Source organism: Venustampulla echinocandica (genome assembly GCF_003357145.1).
Source record: "Venustampulla echinocandica strain BP 5553 chromosome Unknown scaffold_3, whole genome shotgun sequence".
NCBI lineage: Eukaryota > Fungi > Ascomycota > Leotiomycetes > Helotiales > Pleuroascaceae > Venustampulla > Venustampulla echinocandica.
Genome location: NW_022474208.1, coordinates 381,059 through 406,300, shown reverse-complemented (window position 1 = coordinate 406,300; position 25,242 = coordinate 381,059). Strand labels below are relative to the sequence as shown.

General features: G+C 48.8%; 9 protein-coding genes across 9 annotated transcripts; 4 read left to right on the top strand and 5 right to left on the bottom strand.

The window, feature by feature from the left end:
• Window positions 1–242: 242 nt before the first annotated feature.
• On the bottom strand, window positions 243–2,546 carry BP5553_05757 (uncharacterized protein; the record flags this gene model as incomplete). Its single annotated transcript, XM_032014380.1, has 3 exons — window positions 243–755; window positions 848–2,072; window positions 2,209–2,546. 3 exons carry the CDS (start codon window positions 2,544–2,546, stop codon window positions 243–245), a joined length of 2,076 nt encoding a protein of 691 aa, XP_031869061.1.
• A 1,578-nt stretch (window positions 2,547–4,124) lies between these two features.
• On the top strand, window positions 4,125–6,002 carry BP5553_05756 (MFS sugar transporter; the record flags this gene model as incomplete). The annotated part of the gene is made up of 6 exons (XM_032014379.1): window positions 4,125–4,243; window positions 4,296–4,402; window positions 4,542–4,715; window positions 4,803–5,355; window positions 5,407–5,482; window positions 5,532–6,002. 6 exons carry the CDS (start codon window positions 4,125–4,127, stop codon window positions 6,000–6,002), a joined length of 1,500 nt encoding a protein of 499 aa, XP_031869060.1.
• Window positions 6,003–7,020: 1,018 nt separating this feature from the next.
• Window positions 7,021–7,844, top strand: BP5553_05755 (uncharacterized protein; the record flags this gene model as incomplete). Its single annotated transcript, XM_032014378.1, has 2 exons — window positions 7,021–7,213; window positions 7,543–7,844. 2 exons carry the CDS (start codon window positions 7,021–7,023, stop codon window positions 7,842–7,844), a joined length of 495 nt encoding a protein of 164 aa, XP_031869059.1.
• Window positions 7,845–9,054: 1,210 nt separating this feature from the next.
• On the bottom strand, window positions 9,055–12,641 carry BP5553_05754 (uncharacterized protein; the record flags this gene model as incomplete). Its single annotated transcript, XM_032014377.1, has 6 exons — window positions 9,055–11,170; window positions 11,220–11,376; window positions 11,433–11,634; window positions 11,672–11,972; window positions 12,034–12,504; window positions 12,562–12,641. 6 exons carry the CDS (start codon window positions 12,639–12,641, stop codon window positions 9,055–9,057), a joined length of 3,327 nt encoding a protein of 1,108 aa, XP_031869058.1.
• A 2,313-nt stretch (window positions 12,642–14,954) lies between these two features.
• BP5553_05753 (uncharacterized protein) lies at window positions 14,955–15,927 on the top strand (the record flags this gene model as incomplete). The annotated part of the gene is made up of 4 exons (XM_032014376.1): window positions 14,955–14,969; window positions 15,022–15,113; window positions 15,317–15,348; window positions 15,416–15,927. 4 exons carry the CDS (start codon window positions 14,955–14,957, stop codon window positions 15,925–15,927), a joined length of 651 nt encoding a protein of 216 aa, XP_031869057.1.
• A 598-nt stretch (window positions 15,928–16,525) lies between these two features.
• Window positions 16,526–17,221, bottom strand: BP5553_05752 (uncharacterized protein; the record flags this gene model as incomplete). The annotated part of the gene is made up of 1 exon (XM_032014375.1): window positions 16,526–17,221. One exon carries the CDS (start codon window positions 17,219–17,221, stop codon window positions 16,526–16,528), a length of 696 nt encoding a protein of 231 aa, XP_031869056.1.
• Window positions 17,222–18,237: 1,016 nt separating this feature from the next.
• Window positions 18,238–20,511, bottom strand: BP5553_05751 (uncharacterized protein; the record flags this gene model as incomplete). Its single annotated transcript, XM_032014374.1, has 2 exons — window positions 18,238–20,225; window positions 20,445–20,511. The coding sequence occupies 2 exons, from the start codon at window positions 20,509–20,511 to the stop codon at window positions 18,238–18,240; spliced, it is 2,055 nt and encodes a 684-aa protein (XP_031869055.1).
• A 1,559-nt stretch (window positions 20,512–22,070) lies between these two features.
• Window positions 22,071–22,987, top strand: BP5553_05750 (uncharacterized protein; the record flags this gene model as incomplete). Its single annotated transcript, XM_032014373.1, has 3 exons — window positions 22,071–22,197; window positions 22,344–22,636; window positions 22,730–22,987. 3 exons carry the CDS (start codon window positions 22,071–22,073, stop codon window positions 22,985–22,987), a joined length of 678 nt encoding a protein of 225 aa, XP_031869054.1.
• A 437-nt stretch (window positions 22,988–23,424) lies between these two features.
• Window positions 23,425–25,199, bottom strand: BP5553_05749 (uncharacterized protein; the record flags this gene model as incomplete). Its single annotated transcript, XM_032014372.1, has 2 exons — window positions 23,425–24,829; window positions 24,895–25,199. The coding sequence occupies 2 exons, from the start codon at window positions 25,197–25,199 to the stop codon at window positions 23,425–23,427; spliced, it is 1,710 nt and encodes a 569-aa protein (XP_031869053.1).
• Between the last annotated feature and the right edge of the window lie 43 nt (window positions 25,200–25,242).

Below are 25,242 nucleotides of genomic sequence, written 5' to 3'. Positions count from 1 at the left end.
TCGAGCTAACAGGAAACAGGTTCGACTACGAGCTCATGGGGGAATAGCGAACGGCACTCCAGCCACAGCACTATGACAAAGGGGTAATGTCGTTCCTTTACTGGATCCGCGAGACTTATCTGGCGAGGAGGCGGAAGAAGGGAAAGAGGAAATCCGTCAACTAATATTAGTGTGATTTCAAGATACTTTTCCGTCGGGCCCAGCCATATACGCCTTCACTAACCCAGTCCCTACACAAAAGCCTACCGCATCACCCTCAGCCCAACCCTCATCATCCCCTTCCCGCCCCTATTCGCCCTCGCATAATACGGCACAAACACCAAATCCCTCCTTCCCTCCTCCTCCTTGTCCTTCCCATCCCCACCCTTCTTCCCACCACCAAACAGCGTCCATTCCTCCGCCTCCTTCTCAAGCAACACCCCCGCCCCCGGTGCCTTAATCGCCACATATTCCTCTTCCTCCTTCCCTCCTATCTTCTCACCCACTTCGAGCAAACGCAAGGGCACAGAGGTATCGATTGCCACATCCCGGAAATGGTTCGTGACCCACGGGTTATCGACGTCTTCGACACAGTAGACGATGGGGCCGCGGGCAACGGCGACGATGTCGGATGCGGTGTAGGGGTGCGGGCGAATGAGGCGCGGGGTGAAGCCGGAGATGGACAGGGTGAATGTGCGGTGGTGGGAGGTGTAGGAGGGGGGGAGGGTGAGGTAACCTTTTTGGATGGTGGTTGCGGAGGGGAGGGAAGGTGAGATCTGTTGTGGTTTTGATTGAGGTTAGTGTTTTGAGGTAATTCGGTGTGGGAAGCACTCGAAGATGAGTGATGATGAAAGTGGGAAATACATACCTCATACCCCTCCGCCCACGCCGGGATCCTAAGCCTGATCGTCACCGGGATATCCGAAGATGTCTTCAGCTCAAACTTCACATCTCCTTCCCACGGCCAATTGCTCTCCTGCTTCAGCTCCACCTTTTTCTGCCCTCCTCCAGCTTGAAACTCCAAACTCGCAGACGTATACAGATGGACATTCACGAACACCCCACCCTCATCCTCACCATGGCTCCAGACATACCCCCCCAGAATCCCCATCGTCCGGCATACATTAGGCGGACAACAAGCAACCTCGAACCACGCCTCCCGCTTACTCAAACTACTCCCCCCATTTCCTCCATCCCCCGCCCCTCCATCCTTCCCGCCCTCCTCATCCTCCGAGCTCGCCAGCTGGTTCACATAAGTGAATTTCGTCCCGTCCAGACTCATCGCCGTCAGTACCGCATTGTACAAGCACAGCTCCATGACATCCGCGTACTTCCCATCGAGGTCGATCTGGAGGAGTCGCTCGGCCAGCATCATGACTCCAATCGAGGCGCAGGTCTCGGCGTAGCAGCCCCCGGAAGAGGTGCCTTGGGGGAGGAAGTAGTCGATTCCGAATCCTTCCCATTGGTGGATGGCGCCGATGCCGCCGGTGAGATACATTTTCTTGTTGATCATGTTGTGCCAGAGGCGGTGGAGGGGGTCGCGGTAGGGGGTGGCTGTGGTTTGTGTACCACCATTGGGGGTGGTGATTGCACTGTCGTTGCCGTTGGCATTGCCGGAATAGTTCTTGCTCTCCTCATCGAGCCGCACCAAATCCGCTACGGCGGTTAGCAGATACATCGCCCGCACGCTATGGCCCTCGACGCTGTCTTGCTCCAAAATTGGTTTATGCGCTTGCATGTACCAGAAACTCCTGCATTTGGGCCACGGGTTCTGGCGTTCCATTAGTTTCTCTCCTCGCTTCTCCGCCTCGGCAGAATAAAAGTGCTTTCCATCCACTCCATGGGGGTTTCCGCGCTCGGTGATGAAATACCGTGCAAGGCTGAGGTGGGTGGGTTCGTGGGTGATGGAGTAGAGACGGAGGAGGGCGAGTTCAATTTCGGGGTGGCCTGGGTAGCCGTGGATTTGGTGGGGGCCGGGGCCGAAGGTTTGGGAGAGGAGGGAGATGTATTTTGTGATGGGGCGGAGGAGAAGGTCGTTTTGGTAATGGAGGTGGTGGATGTAGGCTGCTTCGATGAGGTGACCGGCGTTATATCTTTAGAAATGATCAGTTAGTAGTGAAGATAAGTGTGGAAAGGAAGATTCAGCGGTAGACTTGCAGTTCATGTAGGTCCCTGAGATTGGTGAATCTCTCGTTCGGTTTGACGACCGTGAAGTGGATATTCAGGTACCCATCAGGTTGCTGTGCTTTCCCGATCATCTCGACGAGCTCTTGGACCGCATCATCAATCTCTTTATCATGCTCCTCCCTTAGAAAGTAACAAGCGCTTTCGATCCATTTAGCCACATCGGAGTCCCAGAATAAATGCTTTGGGACCGGCCAATTGAGAGGATCTTCGTCGTCGTAGATTGGGTGCCACTTTAATCGAAAGGCGTCGTAGCGGCCGGTTTTCTTGAGGACGCTGAGTTGATAGAGGAGAGTGTTCTTGCGGACTACGGTTCGCCGACGGTTCCAGAAGGAGAAGGGGGCGAAGGTGGTTTGGATGGATGATTGTTGTGGATATGCCATTTTTGCGGGGTAAAGGGGGCAACCCTATCTATCTAGGTATGAAAAGAGGGAGCTCTCTGGGCAGCAAGTCCTCTTGGAGTGAAGATAATTGTTTTAATAAGAGTTTTGGGATGATTTCCACGTCGTTGACTCGTTGTGGACTCTCACGACTAGATAAAAATTTTTTTTTGGACGTCAGCAACTTGCAAATACGTGCGCCAAATGCAGAAGAGGAATAATAAGAGAACAGCTATAAAACCGGTAGGTGGTAGTACGTGATACGCCTCATTCGGCAAGTCTGAATACCTAGGTAGGTTAAGGTACTTATAGCTGTGGCGGTGATTACGTTACGATCTAATCGCATACTTGTAAGCTTCTCTGGCGGGGTTTCGAGCAGAAGCATTATGCGCACCAATAAAGGAAGCTGAAGGCCATATGAGTGGGGTGTTTTCGACCGAGTGTCTTGAGAAAGTCGGAAATTCGTGTGGTTCTGTCTCGTGCAAGCGCCGCAATCGAAGGCGCCCATATCCGTTCCTCGCTTGGCCTGCCAAACCCCGTAGTTTGGTCCCTGGGTCTGGGTGGTGTTGTTGATCCCCGGTTTGCAAGGATGTGCACCAAGGATAAGGCTGGCTGATGAATGACGAGATCCATTTAAAGCCACTCGGGGGATGCACGCTAGACAGGGCTCTCGGGCATCTCTCTAGTAGGTACTCACACTGCCCAATCTGCTTCATCTTACTTTACCCTACCTACTGTGAAAAGCTTTCGCCGAGGGGGAAAAAGTGGCTCTGCATAATAAGAGCTACATGTACCTACCTTACCTAAGGGCCCCTAGCTGCCTAGCTACCTTAGGTAAGGCAGGGTACCTTAGGTTTCTCCTAGCGGCCGATCTTGCCACGCGTGCTACACGACGACACGACGAGAGGGGAAGTTAATGGGGATACAATGGGGAAGTGCGAAGTAATGGGGAAATAGTTCGTCCTCTTACTTTGCACTAAGCTGGTAGTCTGCTCGCTGGCCCCGTTCCGTATTGGCGCACCTATCGTAGGCCTTTACGAGTCGACGACTGCCTAAGCCCCCGTTCCGGTTTTCTTTTTGGGGGTGCGGCGCTCAGTGGAGGTTCCCCATGCCAAACCTCCCTCTAGCATCGACCTGGTCGCATGGACTGTCGTAAGATGTCGTGGATGCTTCAGTCCAGGGAGAGCATGTTGGAGAGACATTTTCGGTGGAACTGTTGAAGTCATTATTTCCGCGCGAATCATCGCGTTGGCGCCCGTGGTCCCCCATGTTTCCCCGCAACGTGGTATACTGTCCGGCGATCGTGGTCATTTCCACAGTCTGGCTCGACGTTCGATGTTCACCATGCTCCCTTCGAGAGCAGAGTATACTCCGTAAGAGCGGGGGCCATGGGTGGCCATATAAAGGCTTGTATGCCCGTTGGTTCCTTTTATTCTTAACTTCTTCAGTATCGTGCAGATCCTCATACTTCTACTCCGGCATCTTCAGCTGATTCCATATTTCCATATTCTATATTGCATATTGCATTTCAAGTTACTTCCACATTCCAGTGTCTGGGGATCACCGCTCCTCCCTCATATAATGGCGGACCAGACGATGACCGTCACACCGCATAGCACGCAGCAAAAGACGTATCTCGGCCAGACAAAGGCAACATGGTATATCTACTGGATCTGTGCTGTGGCCTCCATTGCGAACGTGTAGGCCAATTGTTGTGTTCTCGTCCATAAGCCATTAACTGACAGTTTCCAGATTCCAAGGTTTTGATTCCGGAATTTACTCCATCATCATATCAGACATTCGATTCATCGACTATTTTGATGTTAGCGGCGCTCGAGCGGGTGTTGTGGCCAGCATGGGTATGCCATCCTCTTCTACTACGCTCTCGTAGCCGCAATGGAACTGCAAGGCTCTCCCCGGCCTAAAACAGGACCACGGTTTCTATCGCGGCCATTCTGCTCTACAGCCTTACAGCAACCTCGTACTAACCCTGTCCAGTCAATCTCGGAAATGTACTCGGAAACTTATTTGTCGCTTGGTGGTTCATCTGGTACCTTGGCCGGCGCTACGCCTTCGTCCTCGGGACCATCATCCTCCTCGTCGGCGTTGCCCTGCAAGCCGGTGCGGTAGTCTTCTCCATGATCATCGTTGGGCGTATCATTGCTGGAGTCGGTACCGCAATGCAAGTTTCCTATACACCACCCATTACCACCATCTAACATCCTCTTAGCATCGGCACCAACCTCGCCGCCTACCAAGCCGAGGTCTCATCTCCCTTAATCCGCGGTCGTGTCGTCTCCTTCGTCCAACTTTCTTACCAAGTCGGCGTTCTCATCTCATACTGCGTTGGTCTCGGCACGGTGAAGATCCCCGGAAACAACTCCTGGCGCACTGCTACGGCACTGCAAGTCATCCCCGGTGCGGTTCTCATCGTCGCTGCCTTCGGCCTTCCCGAATCCCCACGTTGGCTCCTGGAGAGATATCCCCACCGGACTGACCGCGTGCTGAAGACGTTGGCGAAGCTTCGGAAACTGCCCGAGGATGACGAGACCGTGGTTGAGGAGTTTAACGAGCTTGTGGCCGCACATCAATATAACTTGGAGAATGAGGGCAACTACACTTGGAGAGAGTTCTTGGGAAAGTATGTGATGTGGAAGCGGATTGGGTTTGGTATGGCGACTATGGCGTTGGGCCAGCTTTCCGGTGTGGGTGCTTTGATGTTGTATGGAGTGTTGATCTTTGAGGGATTGGGATTTTCATCTGGGACCATGTCTCTGTTGTTGAACGTCGTCTCTGGTGTGCTTTGCTTGGCGTAAGTATAGAATGCCTGTTCTTTCCAGGTCCGCACTGACAAGATGTGTAGTGCGACTTGTGTTATTACTGGAGGAGTTGACAAGTGGGGTCGAAAGATCACTTTGATCGTCGGATCCGCCATTATGGTACGTATCTTCTATATTCTTTCTTTGCATGCCACTGACCCGTTCTCAGGTCGTCAGCTACATTATCATAGGTGCCCTCGCAGACGTCTACCCTACGGCAACCAACTTCAACAACGGCGCAGCAATCGTGCAGGTTATCTTCATCTACGTGATTGAAATGGCCTACTCTGGTGCTCTAGGCCCCTGTGCCTGGATCTACGCTAGCGAGATCTTCCCCACGAACGTGCGAGACAAGGGCATCAACATCTCGCAGGCTGGACAGCAGATCACGACTCTTTGGATCAACCAGGCTTGGCCCGTCATGTTCGACAATGTCGGCCATAGAGCCTACTACATCCTGGTAGGCATCAACTTGCTTGGCTTGATAGTTGTTGTCCTCTTTTGGCCTGAGACTAAGGGCATCAGTCTTGAGAAAATGGATGTGTTGTTTGAGGGAGTCGACAAGGTTAATGCGTATCAGAGCCAACATGCAGATGAGAAGGTTATCGAAGCTACGCTGGAGACTACGCACCATAAATAGGAAAGAAGAAGCTGTACGTAGACTTAGGCAGTATATATCGGATGCTGTGCTGCACTCCTTCTCCTGCTCATCAACGTCGCGGATCGAAGAGTCCGGACTAAAGCCGACACTCCGCCTAAAGCTACTCTCAACAGATTAGATATTCCCGGCTTCTTTCTCTATATACCTTACTTATAACTATTATATTCTTCTTTCTGCCAGAAGGGGTAAAAATACATATCCCTAGAAATTAAAGATAGTAATTAGACTTTTCTATGGTTCTATAAATATATTATAGTTTTTCTTTAAGTAGAAATACTATTTTAATAACTACCAAGAGAAGTAACTAAAAGTAAAGCTAAGAAATATTCTAAAAGATAGCATAATGGTAAGATAGGCTCGGCTAGTACTACCAGCTAATGGCCGAGGTTACCTAATAAGTAGTTATATAACTAATTATTTACACTGGAGTCAGCATCGTGGGGAGTTTCGAAAGACAGGTCATCAGTGAACCGATATCTACAAACGCAAGTCATTTGACTAGCTCTCCTCACCTCATCAGAAAACCTCACCTCGTTTCAGAGATTTGTTCTCGATGTCGACTAGGAGAACTCTCCTTTGGGCCCCGTGGCCAAATGGCCTACCCAGCTTCGACAGATGGTCTTGCTTATCCTGCAAGACTCCAGCCCCACCGCCCCCCCCCGCGATTTTCTGGGGGGAGTCAAATACTGTGGTGTATAACAAGTAGTAAATCCCGCTCTTAGGACAAAAAGCGGCCCGAACTTCAAGGTCAGGGTCCGGAGCCTCGGGTGATGGAAATTTGGGACCGTTTTGAGAAGTTGTGCGCTGACCAGAGAGAAAACGGCCAAACGGTTGTGGAAGCGAAAGCATTCTTGCTTTTTAACAGAAATAATTTCCTTGAGGAGACATACTTCAATTGGAAATTCATCCCGATTATCGGGGATAAGGGGAGGGTTGTGTTGTGGGTTCGCATGCTACCGTCATAGAGGTCACAAGAGAAGTGATCTCGAGTTGGAGAATGCCGACGATTCAAACACTCCGTCGCCAACCATCAGAGGCCAAAACTGTTAAGGATCTTTGGAAGCGCACTATTCTAGGAGTTTCTGATGAAGATAAAGATATTCCCCTAGCATGGGCTTTGCTCAACTTCAGCGCTGAAATCTCCATCTACGCCGTCCTCCCCGTCCATACCATCCGAAGCATTGGATTCCGTGAAATGTACACTCGGGGGGTATGTTGCCATTGAAAAGGGTCGTGAGATTGCGCCTGCTGCAATCAATCTTGACCATCGCGATGAATCTACCATTGCTTCCTGGTTTCGAAACGCTACGGAAGAAAAAGGCATGGTTGTAGTGCTTCTGGACGACGTTGTACAACCTCTTGAATGACGAGGTTATGGTCCTGCAAGTCAAGCTGTAGTTTGCCTGATAAGTCCAATTAACACAGACAACATCCTCGCATTCCTGGTCATTGCATTGAATCCCACGGCGGCCATTCGATGAAGACTATCGGGCTTTTATTCTCATATTGGTTGAGCAAGGTATTGCACCCCAACTCTCGGCGGTCATCTTACTTGAAGAGGTGGAGTCAAGACAGATCATTGTGAATCAGGAAGCTCTAGACCGACAAAAGCTATCCAAAGAGCTTTCCGAGAGTGAAATGAAGTTTGAAAGGTTTGCGACTCGAGCACCTCTCGGGTTGGAAATTATCCGACCGGACGGACTGCCACTCTCCGCCAATGATATCTGGAAAGAACCTATGAAACTGAACATCGGAAGTGACTGGGCATGGTGGAGGGAAGCACTCATTGATGGGGAATTTGAAATGGTGTCCAACGCCTAGGATCAAGTGACTAAAGAAGGGAAAGCGGTCACAATCCATCTACAGATCGGTAATAAATTGAAGGCGCCGGGTATCGATGCTGATGGCAATGAGTAATATGGACATACACACATTCTTTCCAGGGATTCATCCGGATCTCGACGATAATGGCCAGGTATCTTCGGTAATCTGTACCGAATCTTAACCTGCGGCGGTTCCAACGCGGTAAGTCAACATCGCCGCTCTGCTCAGGCGCTACTCACCCTTGCCTCATCCTCTGACTCAAGATACTCAGTTACGTCTACGCTCTTCCTCTAGAGAACTAACTATACTTTAACCTATCCTTCAATTCTACTATACGAAAGCTATTAACTCTACACGACTATGTCGAAGGAGCCTATCTTAGCTTCCGATAGATACCGAACCGGTCCCTCACAAAAATAGCCTACTTTATACCTAATACTCGTCCTTATACTTCGCGCTATATATTAGTCTACTACTATTATCTTATCGATAAGAAGTGCCCAACTATCTACTACTATAAACTCGTTATCCTCTCTTACTATAACGACCTTCGGACATATAATTACAGACTACGCCGTATAATAATTACACTATCATGATAAAACGCTATAATAAAGAAATTCTTTATATCCCTAAAAGACTGTATACTACTATAATAGAAATATCAAAGTATATTAATTTCTCTGATATACTTTTGCGTCGAATACAAACTTAGCCCAAAGACAACTATCGTGAATTAGTAATAGGAAAGTACGCCCTTGTCAATATAAAACTGAACGAGATATGAGGACTATCTAGGTGATCGCGGAGACTAAAGAAGCAACTAATGCGACGTTAATTAAGTACGACTTATCCTTGAGGGGGATAGCTAGAGAGGGGAAAGTTTGGCCCAGACGGCCCTTCAGACCAGTTGAGATCCGCTGTCATATGGAGCTATAAGATTCCATGTTCTCAAACAATTGATTTTTTTGGCGCTTTTGTCTTTTCCCTCCTTGCTACCAACCTGTTAACCAATTCCCTATCCATTATTGCGAAAATATTCCGTCACTTCACGCTAAGATCATTGTGAAATGAGTCTTACAGGTTTAATTGAGTTAAGTTTGACCTTACCTCGAGGGCATCATACCGGGACACCCTTCAAGACTCTTTTCTTGACGCGAATCGGTGGTTGGATAGTGGATAGCCCGGGCTTGCCTTCCCACTCTTCTTAGATCAGTTCCCCCTCCTCAAATTGTCGCTTTGCTTCCTCTGCTTCACCGCATCTCCCCTGATCTCGTAAAACCTCTAGTAATTTCTTTAAGCACTTTATAGTAGCAGGATGGTCGTTCCCCAAGATTTCCACTCTCCCTTTCAATGTCCGCCAGCATAAGGCCTCTGATTCTTCATAGTCCTTTCGACCGTGAAGTATCAAGGCTAGATGAAAGACACAGGTCAGCGTGTGAGGATGATTTAGACCAAGCTTTCCTTCGAGTCCATTTAGAGCTGTCCGACAGCATTTTTCGGCCTCCCCGTACTTCTCTTGATGTCGAAGCACTACAGCTAGATTGATCATGCTGGACAAGGTGTCTGGATTGTCTTCCCCGAACTCCGCTATACCGATTTCCACAACCTCTCGGCTCAACTGCTCTGCGTCGGAATATTTCTTTCGTCCTACAAGTACGGATGTTAAGGTGCCCATAGCAGTCATTATGTGACGATGGCCCTTTTCATGTACTTTTTCGTATCCTCGCAGAGCCCTTCGGCTGGGCTCTTCTGCTTCTTCGTACTTTTCTTGAAACACAAGTGCTGATGCCAAGATAGCGATCGTGGTCAACATAGTAGGGTCTTCCGTTCGAACTTCTTCCTTGCGAACAGATTGTTCATAGACTGCCAGAGCCTGAAGACATCTTTCTTCTGCATCATGATATTTCCCTAGCTTCAGAAGCGAAGATGCGAGATTGCCAAGACTGATCACTGTCCGTTGATCTGACTTTCCTAGTATTTTTTCACAAAGTGTGAGTTCTTGTCGGCTCATCTGCTCTGCCTCTGTGTAATTTCCCTGGGACCGAGAAATTGTAGCTAACATGCTGAGGCTGTCCAGGGTCTGTACGTTTTCTAGCCCGATAAATCGTCTGCTCAGCTCATAAGCTTCTTCGGCATGTTCCCTTGCTTTGGAGAAGTCTCCTTGATACCAAAGAAACCATGACAGATGGTAAAGGAGGCTCGATCGACGGAGAGCATCTGTCTTGTCATCTGTCTGATGGCTAAGGCTAAGCTTTAGAGTGGCCTCTGCGTGTTGAGAATATTCAGCACACGTCCTCCAGTCCTCCTTCTCTCCTTTCGGGAAGCGCTCTGACATTAACCGCAATGCCTCTTTTGCCCATATTTCTTTTTCGCCATGATCAATCACCCATTTGCGTGTTGCCAAGTGTACAAGACGATGTATCTCAAAGAACCGGTTTCCACGGTGTGCTGTAATGAATGAAAACCGTTTCAGTGTCCCGAGGGCCTCTTCAAATTCCAAAAGGCTCTCATTTTCCGAATAGATAAGCGATACTGGAATGTTCTGCCAATCCATAAAGCTCACCAATGATATTAACGCTGCCGCTTGGGGGGTTTTCTCCTTCATCCGATTAAGAGATGCCAGCACGATTGTCAAAATAGCACTAGGTCGTTCCAAATCCCGTCCCAGATCAATGAACTCGCGACCCAAGAGTTTGTACTGGTTGATATCGCTGTGGCGGTATATTCGAAGAAAATTAGAGATAGTGATCGAATTCTCCCGAATGAAAGCTGCAGCTTGGACAATGGCGAGAGGCAGGTGTGCCATTTCCTCCAGAAACTCAGCCATATCTTCAATTATGGCATTGTCGATGCCTAGCTTGCTCCTTACTAACTTCAACTCTTCTGAAGGAGTCATCTTCTCAACAGTAATAAGAATTTGATTGCCAGTAAGCCGTATGCCGGCACGACGATCATTAGCTGTGAAGATGACGGAGCCGTTGGAATTCTGCGGAATATACGCAAAAAGCGGCTTATCCTGTAGCGTAACGTCATCCAAAGTCGAAAATTTGTTTATATCTCCAGGGAAAAAAAGGTTAGAATCGTCAGCACTGTCAATAATCATTATCCAATTACCACAATCCTTACTGCTCAACCAAGTCTCCACGACCTGTAGTATGTTCGAGTTCGGATCTTTGCTTTCTGGTAGGTTAACGGTTGTGGCGATTTTCCGGTAGTCCTCCTTAAACTTTGCTAAGTTGCTGGCACGAACCCAGAATATGGACGTTTCTGGAGACTTTCGTTTGTGCTTATAGGCGTAATGCAAGGCTATCTGTGACTTGCTATTAACTGTCAGTTAGAGCAAAGATCAGCTTTTGGGAAAGACTTAACCCAATCCCACTAAGACCTACTAATGCAAGTCGGGAGTGTTGGTTTTTTCCATGTAAACCGCTTTCCAATTGCTCTATATAAGAAGGACGGATCACAAATTCAGGATTTTCTGAAAATGGTACCATGAAATGACCGGCCGGAATAGTATATGAGAGGGCTAACGGAGACCTTCAGTTTCCCAAATTGATGGAGCAGCTATCGAATGCTACGTACAATTAAGAGGACGTCCATTCTGTGGGATCAAGCTGATATAATAGAGCACAGCCTGCAAAACTTGTCTATAGCCCTCGTCTTTCCGGCTCGCAAATTGAGTCATCTGAATATGGTTCGCTGCAATGGTCTCGATAATTTGGTGCTTGTAATTGTCAAACATTGATGAGAAATCATTTACTACCTTCGCTGCCAAATTAGGTTCCTATCGTGATATACTCTACGGGATGAGGTTTACAGACCTTTCCATTTATACCCTTCCAACTCGTGTACCCATGTCCTTCTTGGAAAGAATGCACAAAGAAATCTTCTGCATTCAACATCCTCACGAATTCGGCGTGTATGTTCGAAAGAACCTCGCTATCGACACTCAAGGAACGTAAAAGATTGACATTGAAATCTTTCAGCGACGCAGCTGCAATATTTGCCAAGGTCCTTCCGAATTCGGCAGTTCCGCTACCACGATGAGGCGTTCCTAGGAAAATGACACAATGCGTTCGCTTATGGATTGAAGTAAATATCTCTTTGTCGCTAGATTTGGCCCTGCAGAGGGCCTGATAGATTTAGCGGTGAAAGAACATGTGATGTAATTAATACTGCTTACATCTTTGACAATGATCCCGCCCAAGCTGTGAGCAATGAAGATGATCGGGTTCTAGTATATGTCAGGAATTCTGGACTATTTTCATTGGTATAACACTTCGACTGCAATACTTCACCGGAAATATGAAACCCTAATTTGACCATCAGGTCTTGCCCATGCTGCGAGATGGTGTTTTTACTTCTTCCATCACGCGCGAAGAAGTCGCCGATGGCATCTGCATCGTAACCGTACGTCATAATTGTCGCATTCGGTACTGACTGTGACAAAAAGTCCTCCGGCCAGAATATTGGTAGATTACTAGCTTCCCTTGGATTTTCACTCTTCGTTTCAACCTTGGACTCAACTTGTTTGAGACGTAACGAGGAGAGCATCTTCCCAAGGTCGAGTCCGCTAATCTTGCTGCGGTGGTGCTCTACGGGAATGGCCCAAGTGGATCTAGGATGTCCCCCAAGCCCATGGACAAAGATAATGCTTAGATAATATTCGGATTAGACAGCAATCGTAGTTAGCTCGGGGCTAGGTGCTTACGTCGCAGACGGTCCTCCTGGTCCTCCAGAATCTTCCCCTTTTGATAGCAAGGTAAAGCCAAATCGTCTTATATCCGCCATTTTTTCCGGCCACGACGTGGAATGCAGACTCTCTGGGTGTAGTCTATGAGTAAACTATGAGGTCTTAGCGGCTTGGGTATATTGAGCAAGCAAAAAAAGAGATAGAGAGAGAGCGAGAATGAAATCTGCCAGTCGCGGACGAGCCGTTAGGCGAATCGACCTATGCTTTAGGCAGCAAGGCTCTACCTGCACTTTTCCTCACTTCGCGAAAGGCAGCCATCAGCAAGCGCCGGAGCAAGTCACTGTGATCTTTACCAGATCAGGTTTGTCGAATAAGAAGTCGTCAGAGCTGCGAGGCTTGGTTGAAGACGACCACCATTGGACAAACTGACAAGTTTAAGGGAGCTGGAATGTGTGTTCAGGCTGCCCGGTGTCATGCGCCCAAGCTGCGCTTTCTACGTTCCCGCTCAGCCTCATTTCAAGCCCGTCATCACCCTCAATCTGCCGAACGATAACTACGAATTGCATGAAAGCGACCTGGTCGATGCCCATCCTAAACTTAGCTATATGACTTATCATCGATCGGTTTTCGGGCTCTACTAAGTGAATAAAAAATAATTAAGCCCGACTACGACGAAAGCCGGTGTCATACGCCTCCAAGGTCGTGAGCCACACCTTTCGTCTAGCCACTCATGTTGTTCAGCCGCTCTAGTTGTCTCCCCAACTTTCCTTAGTGCCTTGGGTTGAAATAAGTACATCAAGTGATACCATCTTCACCGCGTAACCTGGATAACATTTCATTACTATCAATTCTTGACAGTTTTGGTGCCAGCATTTCGCCAAGGAAGATACAGCAACATGCTACTGCCAGCTCTGTTGCATTTACATAGAATAGGAATGTATTTGTAAGCTTTTGTTTGTGGCAGGATAAGACATCATCACGTGCGGCTTATTAGCGTGGAACACATCGGCTGTTGCAGCCTTAGGTAATAAAAATTTACTAAGCATTAACTTTGAAGGTGACAACGGCCCCACCTGACCCACATGACTTTAGGTTGCGTGAATCCGCCCCTTTGCCACTCCTCATCCCAGCAAGCTGGAAAGGGAACCGCTTTTAACCCCCCTGCCACTCGGCCTTCGATGTAGTGGCTTGAGCACAGTACTGCCGCTGCGAGCACATTAGCTTGCAAGACTGCACCTCAAAGTAATTGCGTCTGAAGTATCCTACTTTAACATACTACGGGATAACGTATTAGGCCAAAGCAGTCTCAGATGCAGTATTGCAATTAACACTATTTCGGCGTAAAGTATAGATGTACTGCACAACATACCTCAACCATTTCCAATCTATTAATGTAACGCATTCTTGTAATATATACTGTTTAATAGTATTAACTTAAATTGTGACAGGTGGTAGGTGCTGTCACGTGATCTCAGGCTGCCCGCGCCGTTTCATCCACATAGCGTTTTCGTATTTTTTGCATATTTTTGAACTTTATCTTCTATAGATTCCATGGCACCCTGACATTGGATTTGTAAATCTAATGTTCTATGCCATATCGTCAAAAATAAAGCTATCAAAGTCGTAAAATAATACTAGCCCTTCAAGCAAGTCTGTTCCTCCGCAACACGTGACCTCAATTATGAGGTCATTCTGTCAAGATTATGCACTACGAATAGGCCCAAAGGATAACTAATAAGTAGATATATTCAAAGTAAGTAGTAATCCAAAGTATGAATTAGGACGATTAATCTAATTACAAGAGTAATGGCTCAGGGGACTGGATATTTTGGACAGTGCGTTCGCCAAGCCTGACTCAGCAACACTAGTCCATATACGTATTTCTGACACATTCCCATATCTCGACTGCTTTGAAGGCTGACATGCAGGGCGGCGAGGGATGTTTTGTTACACACCCTTGGGAATTCCAAACATTGTGTTGCAGTAGAATATAGAGGAAAGACCTTTATTGGACTACAAGGACAAACTACGAGTCTCTCGTAACAGAGAAATTGAATAAATGCCAAGCAAATTGAGGTCACGCACGTAACGTTAAAGACTGATTAGCTAGTCACGTGTGACTAAACCAAAAGGGATACAAAATCGGCCTCGGCAGGGACCCTTGTGAGTTTGACAGGGGAGCGAGAACGGATACCATCAGGATATCTTAATAGGTTCAAATAGGTGGTTGTATTGCAGACCAACAAGGTATCAGCAAGATTCATATTTAGACAATATGGAAATTATTACCGATTCGTGAGGGGGCCAGAAGAGGCTCCCTTGAACATGATCTAGCTGAGTCATTAGCGTGCTCAGGGCTCAGGGCATTTAGCTCAGGTTAGAGCAGCGACTGCTCAGGTCCAAAGACGGAAATGGACTTTGGTGAGGTCAAGATTCGTCGCAGATTATAGAGGTAATGTCTTGTGTAACTGATATCAGTGGGCTGGAGTGGTCGGAGAACGAACCGAGGAAAAGGATGATCAGGCTATCGAGATGAAGAATCAGCAGGAGAGGTTCGTTGATATAACATGGTAAGTGTGTATCTTTTAGCTAAAATGAGAAGTCAGCAGCCCTGTTCAACGACTTGCCACTAGAGCGGTCTTCTAGCGATGACTATGAAATAGCGGCACACTCATTTCTCATATTGTTAACGCTCGCAGGATGACAGGAGTTTTCTTTGTCGAGTAATCCTTGCACATCCAATATTCTAAATCGCGCTCTTATATTGTCCCAGCAAAGAAGAACTAGCTAAACCGCCCCTTGTAGGTATGAGATCCGCTATCCACTATCGGCACTGATCAGCTGTGCTGAAGAGATCACTACTCACTCGAAGCTTATGCAGAAGCTACCCTCCAATCTGAGAGCGTATGCCGCGATGGTGCGAATCCGGCCAATTCGCAAATAGAGAGGACTAGGAATTTTCAGCTGCTAGACGAAGCCGCTGATACAGCTAACACAATTATATGTTGCGTAATGCATCAAAACCGCATTATCGACGATATATTAACGCTGTCCAGATTGGATTCAAATCTCCTTCCGATATCACCCGAACCCGCGCAACCCATCCAGTTAATCCGAAATGTCCTCAAGATGTTCGATGCCGAGTTTAAACGAGCAGAAACAAAACTCGACGTCATTGAGCAAGCGTCTCTTATAGGTCCTAAAGTAGACTGGACATTACTTGATCCGTCTCGCGTCCTCCAAATTCTCATCAATCTCATGACAAACGCCACAACGTTCACACGCACACAAGCCCAAGGCCGCCTTGCATCCTCATTTGCCGGCGCCATGTCTGCCGGAACGGGGTTTCCGCATTTAGTTGTCGAGGATAACCTCGTCAATTAGAAGGTTGTTACCAAGCAATTGTGGAAAGCGGGACATGTCGTAAGTGCGATGAATCGTGGTGAGGAAACAATGAATTTTATCCGGAACTCGGGGTATTGGAAAGCACTCGTTTATCTCTAGGAGTGTAGCGACTGAGGAGGATTTAGTTGGCGTGTATTAGGTTCACCTTAGCCTTAAACATATAGGGGAGAGCAAATATATATAGAGTATGCTCTATACATATGCGAAAAGGCCCGTTACATTTTCACATTCAAGAAACCGAAAGATTTTTGATATTCTATATACGTTTCCATCGCGGTAAATGATTTTCATACAATCGTAATCGTAAGTTTGCTTTTGCCATCGCTGTTCCCATTCGTCGTGACATCGTTATACAAGTTATAATGAGAGGAGCAAGGCTCTCATTATTTCTTCTCTAAAAAATAGAGCTCGAGGAGGACGCTAGCTGCGCGAGGCACGCTGCTAGCGGTTAATCTACAGTATTGGTTCCTAGATGTCAATTCCAGTCAGCAAAAGCATGTTCCTCTTTCAAGTACACATATCCCATACGAGGCAGTCTGTAAGCAGGACCTTCCAAAGGCAAAAGAAATACCGGTACTCACGTATACATCTGCAAAACCTTCATAATACCATCAACCGGTCCGCTTTTCGTCCCCCCAAACCCCACAAAATGATCCAAGCCCCACCCAAATTCCTTCTTTGCGCCCTTCGCTAGTTTCTTCTCCACCCCTTTTGCCTTCCCACCTCCCATGCCCTCCAAAAAGAACCCTAGAACTTTCTTTAACGGCCCACTCAATCCCTTCGCTGCCCGCACCACTCCCGCGCTCAGTAATACGGGTATGAAGGTTGCGAGGCCGGCCTTTATAGGATTCTCCTTACCCCAGCGGATGAAGCTTTGTATCCAAGCAGCTAACTTTAGGGCGACCCGCTCGAGGAAGCCGGGACGCGGTTTTGGACGCCCGGTGTTGTAGGGGGAGGGGGGCTTGTTGGTTGGCGAGAAATATAGTGGTCGAGGGGGAGGGGTTCGTCGTTTTGGTGGGACGCTGGAATAGTATACGGGATTGCTTTGAGGGTTGAGATTTGGAGGTGGACCAGGAGGTGCATAGAAGCTTGTGGGTGAGTTGGGGCCAGAATAGGATGGGAAGTAGGATTCTTGGGCTGGGATGTGATGAGGTGGAGGGCAATATGGCTCTTGTGCCGGAACCTGAGAGGGCACGTCGAAACAGTTCTGGTTGTGGCAGCGGTTGACTTCGTCCTTGGGGGAGCTGGTTGGTGGTGGTGTTGGGTATGCCATGATAGAGAAGGAGCGGGTGTTCGGGGAAGGCGTCGGGTTGGCGGATATAGCTGGAATTGATCGACGCTGGAATATGAGTATTTCATACAACTGCAATTGAACCCGCTAGTCAACGTCCAGAAACAATTGACTTGCCAGGACAGAAAGAAGGGAAAAGAGGCGAGGAGTAGGCTTTAATGCTGAAGGAATGCAGTATTTTGTATTTTGAGGTGGTTGGGCGGTGAAGCGTCGGGTCGCAGACCGATCAGTGCCCAGGTCGATGCCAAGCTTCACTAACACTAGTCCCCGCAAGCCAGTTACCCGCTAGCGGCTCTTTCCGTCCGTCCCCTGTTACCAATACCGCAACACGTGATCATTAATTCTGCTGATCGCGTGACCTAGGCGAAGGGACCTCAACGACGTGGATCACGGCGAGTCTTTTCCATTCGAATAATTCTAGAATTAAGATAATCTTTCTATAGACCGTTCTGCACCCTGGCAAAAGGTGGCCAACCCCGAACCAGCGTATGTAATCTCATACCCGGATTTGCACAATCTGTCCGATTCTGTCGTACCCTCCTTCCCATGAAGGCACTCGGTGGTGAGGTCCATAAAAGAATCGACAGCTCTTCGGACCGGTAATATGCAGTGCCAAGTTTCTTTTATTCTGGTCTTATTTCGAAGTGAGAAAGTTTAAGCTCAATATCGAAATCATTTCAATAGTAGCTAATTACGCCTTGCGCAACGCAGCACGTCTATCTTTACAATCTCTTCAACATATCTTGGCACCCATGTCTTCCCTGCTGATATACGGCATGTAAATCCGCGAACATGGCGAACACCCCATACGACTACCTCATTAGCACTCGTATCGTAGAAGCCAGCTGGATATTCCGAATTATTTTATGCAAATTACTAATTATTTATACTGCTCTATATACTGATCGCGGCAGGTAAAATCCGCAGATATAGATACCCATCGAGCTTAGGTACTCTATACTTCGTATTAATATTAACATCTCCGACGTAGGGAGAACTCATCTCCGAACACAAAACCCATTCGTCACTACAGCTCTATCTTTCATCCTGTCTATTTCTGTCCTGACCCCAACCTTATGCAACGGTACTCGATCTACATGTCTCTGAACAGCCATCCTCATGCCGGCATACCGATGCTTCAGTTGGTCCATTCCCGCGGGGTTTTCTTCCTCTTGTCTTTGCTGAGCAGCTTCAGGGCTCCAGGCAGGCTGATCCAGGATCCCTTGAATCGCGGAAATATCATGGACTTCTGCTACCAGGAAAGCTTCCTCTGCAGCCTCATCTCCTGCCTCCAGACCGGCTCTTAAGTTGGCGCGCTGCGAAGGTTCGTCGGGGCGGAGGAAGCCCATAGTCCATACTTCAATTGATCCATTTTGAACAAGACTCTCGTCGATCTCGGTGACAATATGAAGGGCGAGTATTTTCTTGTTGGCTTGTGAGAGATTGGCGCGGATAAGCTGTGAAGCGTCTGGTGGCAAAGCCGAAATTATAGTTTGATGCCAGGATTCGTCGCACGGGACCGGCGTTGTCTTTGGATTTGGTTTAAATCGGCACCAGCCAAAATAATAGCCATGGAGCTGTTGCGGCACATATCCAGGCACCCCAGCCAACGTCAGGATCGGTATATTTGACAGCTCAGCTTCCCTCCCCCCACCAGGTTCATAGCCAGCAGTAAAATGTATAGGATAAGGTGGTGCTGGACCCTGTTCCAGGTCCAGGTCTAGGCCACCGACACTCGTATAACAGCCTTCCCGTTGCCGTGAATATTGAGAATTGGCGTCTTCAACAAACAGGCCAACTCGGCCACCCATGGACGACGTCGCAGCAGCAGTTCCTCGAGCCCACCAACGGGGAAGGTATTTCTCGACCCGGTTCTTTACGACCGCTCCAACAGGAGTGGCCATGGTTGTTGCCACTTTCCGTGTGTAAGTAGACAAGGCCAGTGCCCCCAGCTCAAGTGGTAAAGTGCTTAAACTGGCGCCTTTGACGCAACTTGGATTTGACGATACTGAAAGAAGCCGGAATACAGGACTTGTACACAGGACCTTCTCCTTGTCCCCTACGCAAAGTACAAGGTGGAAATAGCCATCTCCAGCTTCGGCTGGGATACGGACCACGGCGGTTTCTCGAAGTTGGTGCCTCTCTCGAATCTGGGAACTGGATCTCTTTTTAAAACTAGCAATATCTCGTTGCCATGCCCGCTCGTCGGCAGGATTTAGCTGATCGGGCTTGATATTCATTGTAGGAGTAACATCCAGCCAACTCCCATTCCGTCCGAAGAGTTGGCGTGCACGCATACCCGTCTTGCCGGACCAGCCTTTGCTTTGGAGCCAGAGAGTTCGGTTTTCCGGCATGGATGCATTTGCGAAGATGGATACGGCCACAGTGGTACTGTTCCCCTGGTAGAATACCAACCCGTGGGAGTGTCTTAGAATGCTAAAATGCTTTGTGCTTTCCGAAGGATGGTGGATGAGCCCTCCCGCAAAGTGGCGCGCCTCCCGGTAGGCTTTCTGCACATACAATGATGTTGAGGATTTAGAAGACGAGGGCCGAGCAGGTGAGGTTTCGAGGCTGACAGATGACGCCGCCGATGAGCGCAGAGAGTTTAGGCTTGAAACAGAACGCAGACCAGTACTTGCAGATCTCCCGCTCATGCTGTCGGGACTGAGGTATAGTTGCGATTGTGATATCTGCCCCGGAGGGGTAATTCTCAAGGTTAACTCAGGCCGCGGCGGAAGCGCCGGACGTGATTCCATTTCGATGTTCTGCTGGGGAGGAGCTGGTTTCATTTCGGCGCCTCTGGACGCGCCCCGAACCGATCCTCCATATGGCTCCCTGAACTTCGGATTCACGTCTGATGGTGCGCCTAATGGCTTGCGATGGATTCTGAATTGATTTGATTCATCATGGCGAGAATTCGGCCGGCCGAAATCTCCCCGGTGATATGGAGGCGGGGGTCCAGGAGGGGTTTGAAGACTGTCCATATCTAACTCGGTTCAGTTAATGGCGAGTGCCTTAAATCTTAATCCTCCAGCTAGTGCGCCATTTGGCGTTCAGCTCAATAGACATCTCGAGACGTGTGCGGTATAGTAGGTACAGTAGTCAAGCTGTGATGTGAGGTTGGAAATAGAGTTAAATGAAGTGTCTCAGCACTCTCGCGATCGGCGACAGGGAACGCCAGCGTATGAGGTACTCGAGTACTTACAGTGTGGATAAAGGTTAATAAGCGACTCGGCCAATAGCTCTGGTTTTGAAACAACTTCTGAATCCATATGTAGTACTGTACTTCGTCCTTCTTTGTCAATTGCGAAAAATGGGAGTGGTCATCTTCCCAGGAGTCCGACTTATCCAAGTGAATGCTTCTCTCTCCTGGAGAAACCATCGCAGAAGCCAGGACCCCTAGTATGGCGCATTCTTGGGCGACTTTGGTGCAAAACTCTTTTCGCCAGTATTATAAGGCCTAACGGTAATTACCTAGATATAAATTTAGTATAGTATAAATATCTTACTAAAATTGAGGTATTAAGGTTGTATGAGTATCTCACTAGAATTGAGGTATTCAAGTTATATGAATATCTCACTAGGATTGAGATATTTACGCTATCTAGATTAGTATATAGAAATGGTATATATAGGTAGGTAACTTGAATATCGGTTGGTGCCTGATATTTCTAGCGAAAAGAGTTTTGCACCAAATTCGCCCAAGAATGCGCCATACCCTAGGATACTTTCATCGATAACGGCCATCTCGCCAGTACGAGTAAGGGAGGCCCTCGTTGAATCGCGTTCGGTGTGGAAGTTGGTAAAAGAGAAGACCTTGAAGCCGGAATCAAGTCCAAATGAAGTTGTTAGAAGAATCGGCAACGATCAATTTATAGATATAGATTGCCCGATGAACCCGAACGGGCGGCAACCCCGGACAAAGGCAAATACGACGAAGCAATGGAATGCAGAACGAAACGGCCCTGAGACAGAACCTCGGCCCCCCATTCTACGTAACATTCATTATTGAATCAATGAACAATGCCAATCCCAATGCCAATCCCAATGCCAATCCCAATAATAATAAACAAAATAAAAACCACAAATGCCCTTCGTAACTCCCAGAACCGTACGAGAGATATTACTGCAACAAGAGCAACGAGCGCGAATGCGAGAATATGAGCAAGTTCCCCCACCGCCGCCAAGCTGTATAGCGCCGCGCCTCTTCGCCAAGCGCAGGTTTTGGCAGCGGCGACGGCGGCGTTTGTTGATGTTTGTTGGTGTTGTTTGTCGCTCCTGCTGGTTGTGAGCAGATTTAATCGGGAGCAACGCCACCTTCCCAAGTCCCCATACACTCGGGAGAGCGCGCTATTGGCTCGCTATGGGCGAGGCTCGCAGAACGTGCATATGGCGGGATTCGAGAGCTCTTTCAGTGTCTCTCAGCGTCACTTAGAGCCTCTCGTCCTTTGAGCTCTGCAGCGGTTTGGGCTAGCTGGGACATGCATCCATCCATGGTACAGTAGCTGGGCAGCTGGGTAGCTTGCACCAAGTATGGAGTAACATATGATAAGGTGAGTGAATAATATCAAGGGGCGGACTACGTAGTACGGAGGTACTACCTGCTGTAACCATATCAATATAACGAACCCGCCAGGTCGAGAACTACAAGAACTCGGCGGCCCCTCCCTGTGATATCAAGTTTCTGCCTCCTTTTCCCTCTACCTACACCAGCTGCTCAACCGCTTCTCTACCGCTTTACCTCGATATCTCTCTCCATCACTCCCTCTCCCTCTCCACCCTCAACTCCTCCTCCATCCTCTAGATCTCCAGATTCAAAAACTCTCAAGTTATGCTTTCTCACGTTACCACCACCCTCTGCGTCTTGGTCTCGCTGGCCACGGCGCATTTCTCCATCGAATACCCTGAGATGCGCGGCGACTCCTTCGCTACTGGTGCTTCTCAATACATCTATCCATGTAACTATCCCCCTCTGATCACCTTTCAATCCTTCGTCCGTGTTTACTCCCTAAAACCACCCCAAAATTAAAAAAAAAACTCAAACCAACTCTGTCCCCATTCCCATCCCCATACCTATCACCATCAAACTAACTCACCTTCCCAGGCGCCAACGTCAACCAGACCGCCAACACAAACCGCACCATCTGGCCCTTGACCGGCGGCTCCCTGAATCTGGACCTCCATCATCCTTGGACCTACGTCTTCATCAACCTCGGCCTCGGAACCGACTATCCCTCCCTCAATATCTCTCTCACCCCCGAATTCCTGAACGCCACCGGCAATGGAACGTTGTGCTTGCCCGAGGTTAAGATTCCTGCCAGTGTCAACGTGAAGGATGGTCAGAATGCTACTCTGCAGGTGGTTACCCTGGGCGAGACCGGAAGCGCTCTATACAACGTAAGTCACGCGTCATCCTCCCTCCTCATTTATTGATTCCTCGATCGGCATACGCGGAGGGCGAGATACGAATACTAAGACCATGAAATCTAGTGCGCCGACATCACCTTCAGCAGCAAGGGCGCCACCCTCGACGGAGACAAGTGCAAGACTAACGGCGTCACCGTCGCTGCCATTAAGCAGCAAGTCAACGGCTCCAGCACTACATCCAGCCCTTCCTCGACCGAATCTGGAGCGAACCCCAGCTCGACCAAGGCTTCTGCTGCCGTTTCGGGAAGAGAAGCTAATTCGATGTTGGTCGCGGGAGCTGTTGCCGGTATGGGGGCCGTGGTTGTGAGCTGGTTGCTTTAGATGCGTGATTTGGGCATTGAAATGGGTGTTCAAAGGAAACCCTGGGTTGCATACCTGGGATAATGGGCAAGCGTCTGACCTGACCAAGCGGGGGTTTCTGCTGGTCTGTAAATAATGATAAACAAGAATAGCAATCACTCTTCAATTACACGGGTCTTACTCAACCAAGTAGTAATTTACCAACCTCATAATATGGCTAACAAGTTTTGAATGTCATCTCAATTTCATTATCTGACGTAGGCCGCAACGGGTATACACCTTGGAACGAATGCAACGCTCTCAGCAAGTCTACTTCGCAAGGGCACCCACTTGCAAAAAGATCCACCGAGTCGTGCAACACCATAAACTCATAAGCCAGGCATAGCAAATCCCCTCATGTTTCGCCAGACTCCAAATGCATCGTGAAAACACAACGCCTCGCGTTGAAATCCGCCACGTCAACGCCACATATCATACTGACTGCCCCTCTTCTTCTCGCCAGCTGAGCTACTCGGCCTCTGCCCATCGTCCGAGGGCACCGCGAGAAAGCCACCAAAGCCATTCCCAACGATCACGCTTCTTCTCGCACCTGTGCCCTGTCCCCACCTAAGGTCCATATTCTCACCCAGCCCGTAGCTACTAATCGGTCTTGGCTCCGAGACACTGCCGCGTCTACCAGGTGCAGTTGGAGGTTGGACTCTGAAGATATTCCACTCCATCTCATCCAGGCCTTTGCTAAACACTTGTAATTCCTGCCGAAGTCCCTGTCCGCTCTGCACATTTGCAAAGGGGTTGTTTGAGCTAAATCGCGGATTTGGAGATTGTTGGGGTGAGAAGTTGTCAGGGTCACACGCGAACGGGGCTATCGGGGGTGCTAGGTCAATGAGTGATTCGGGAAAATTGGCATCTCGGACATAGAGCTCTCTGAGATTGGGAAGGCCATTGGACAGGAGCGAAGATGCGAGATAGGAGTAGTAGCTTGGAGCAGTGCTAGTATATGAACTTGCAGAAGCGGCGGAAGTGATCTCGTAGTGGAAAGTGCGGAGGGACTTGGAAGACAGGGGCGGTACACCAGTCGGCAAGGAAGTCTTTACGTCTTCAACGATTGAAAGGTGCTGCAATCTCGGGGCAATAGCTAGGATCCGCTGTAGGGTTGACGGGTGGACGCCAGTCTCCTTGAGTGATAATGTCTTGAGCGCGTTCTGGGTATCAGGGCGTTGAAGGTAGGCGGCCAGACCGTCCGGCGTGACACTGGGCGTATATTCGAAGATGAGCTCTGTAACAGGTGGGAAAGGTGGAAGAAATTCGCTATGTTGAAGAAGCTTATCGTCGAACGATCTCATATTCGTGACCTTGAGGGCGCGTAGGTACTGCAAAGATCCAAGGGCTTGCCGGATAACTCTTGGGTCGAGATCTAGTTTGGACAGCTCCATGACTTCAAGATTCCGCCAAAGCCTTCCTCCCACCAGCAGCTCCAGATTCGCCTCAGACCCTCCCATGTATGTCATTTTCCTGATATCCGGACATCGCCCCTGAACTTCTTGTCTCAAGGTATCGCAGGACGGGTCGTTGGTGTAGCAGCCGTCTGGTAGATCGATGTATCGCAGGTTCGTGCATACCGACACACACCGAGCAAGATCCGGCTTGCATGTCTCCCTCACCATGTATGGGGTCTTCAGATACTGGACGCTCAAGGCAGAGGTGCGGTACTGATCTCGTAGTGTCCTAGCTAGAAGCCGAAGTCGAACTGCCGGTACGTCTTCTGGCATGGCATTGTGATCAATCCTTCCGCGTCTGCGCCTGTCGGCAAGGATACCCTCGAGTTTGCAGTAGTGGACAGCATCTATGCGTATGCTATGGTATCTACCAAGACGTCAGTTCGATTCAATCTCGTCTGAGAATCGCGACACCGTGTATGTAGAACTTACAAGACAGGGGAAGCAGCGCTCCGCCATTTCCTCGAGACTTGCGCGCAGTGAGCCAGATCGCGTAGGTCGCATAGCGGGCAAAGATCGTCTGTAGCAGACTGCTCGCAGGTCTCGTATGTCTCGTCCCGTGTGTGAGCGCAGACAATGAAGAAGATGTTTTGAAGAACTGATATAGGGAGCTTCGCGATTACTTGGTCGGTCGCAGGCGGGGCATAGTACGGGGGAAGGAAGCGAGGCGTTTCTTTGTCCTCATACCGCTGGATCTCGAAGCCCCTTGATTTCTTCCTCCTAAACCACTTCTTCATGTTGAATTTGGCCAGCTTGACGGTATTAATTGCCCTGCAAAGG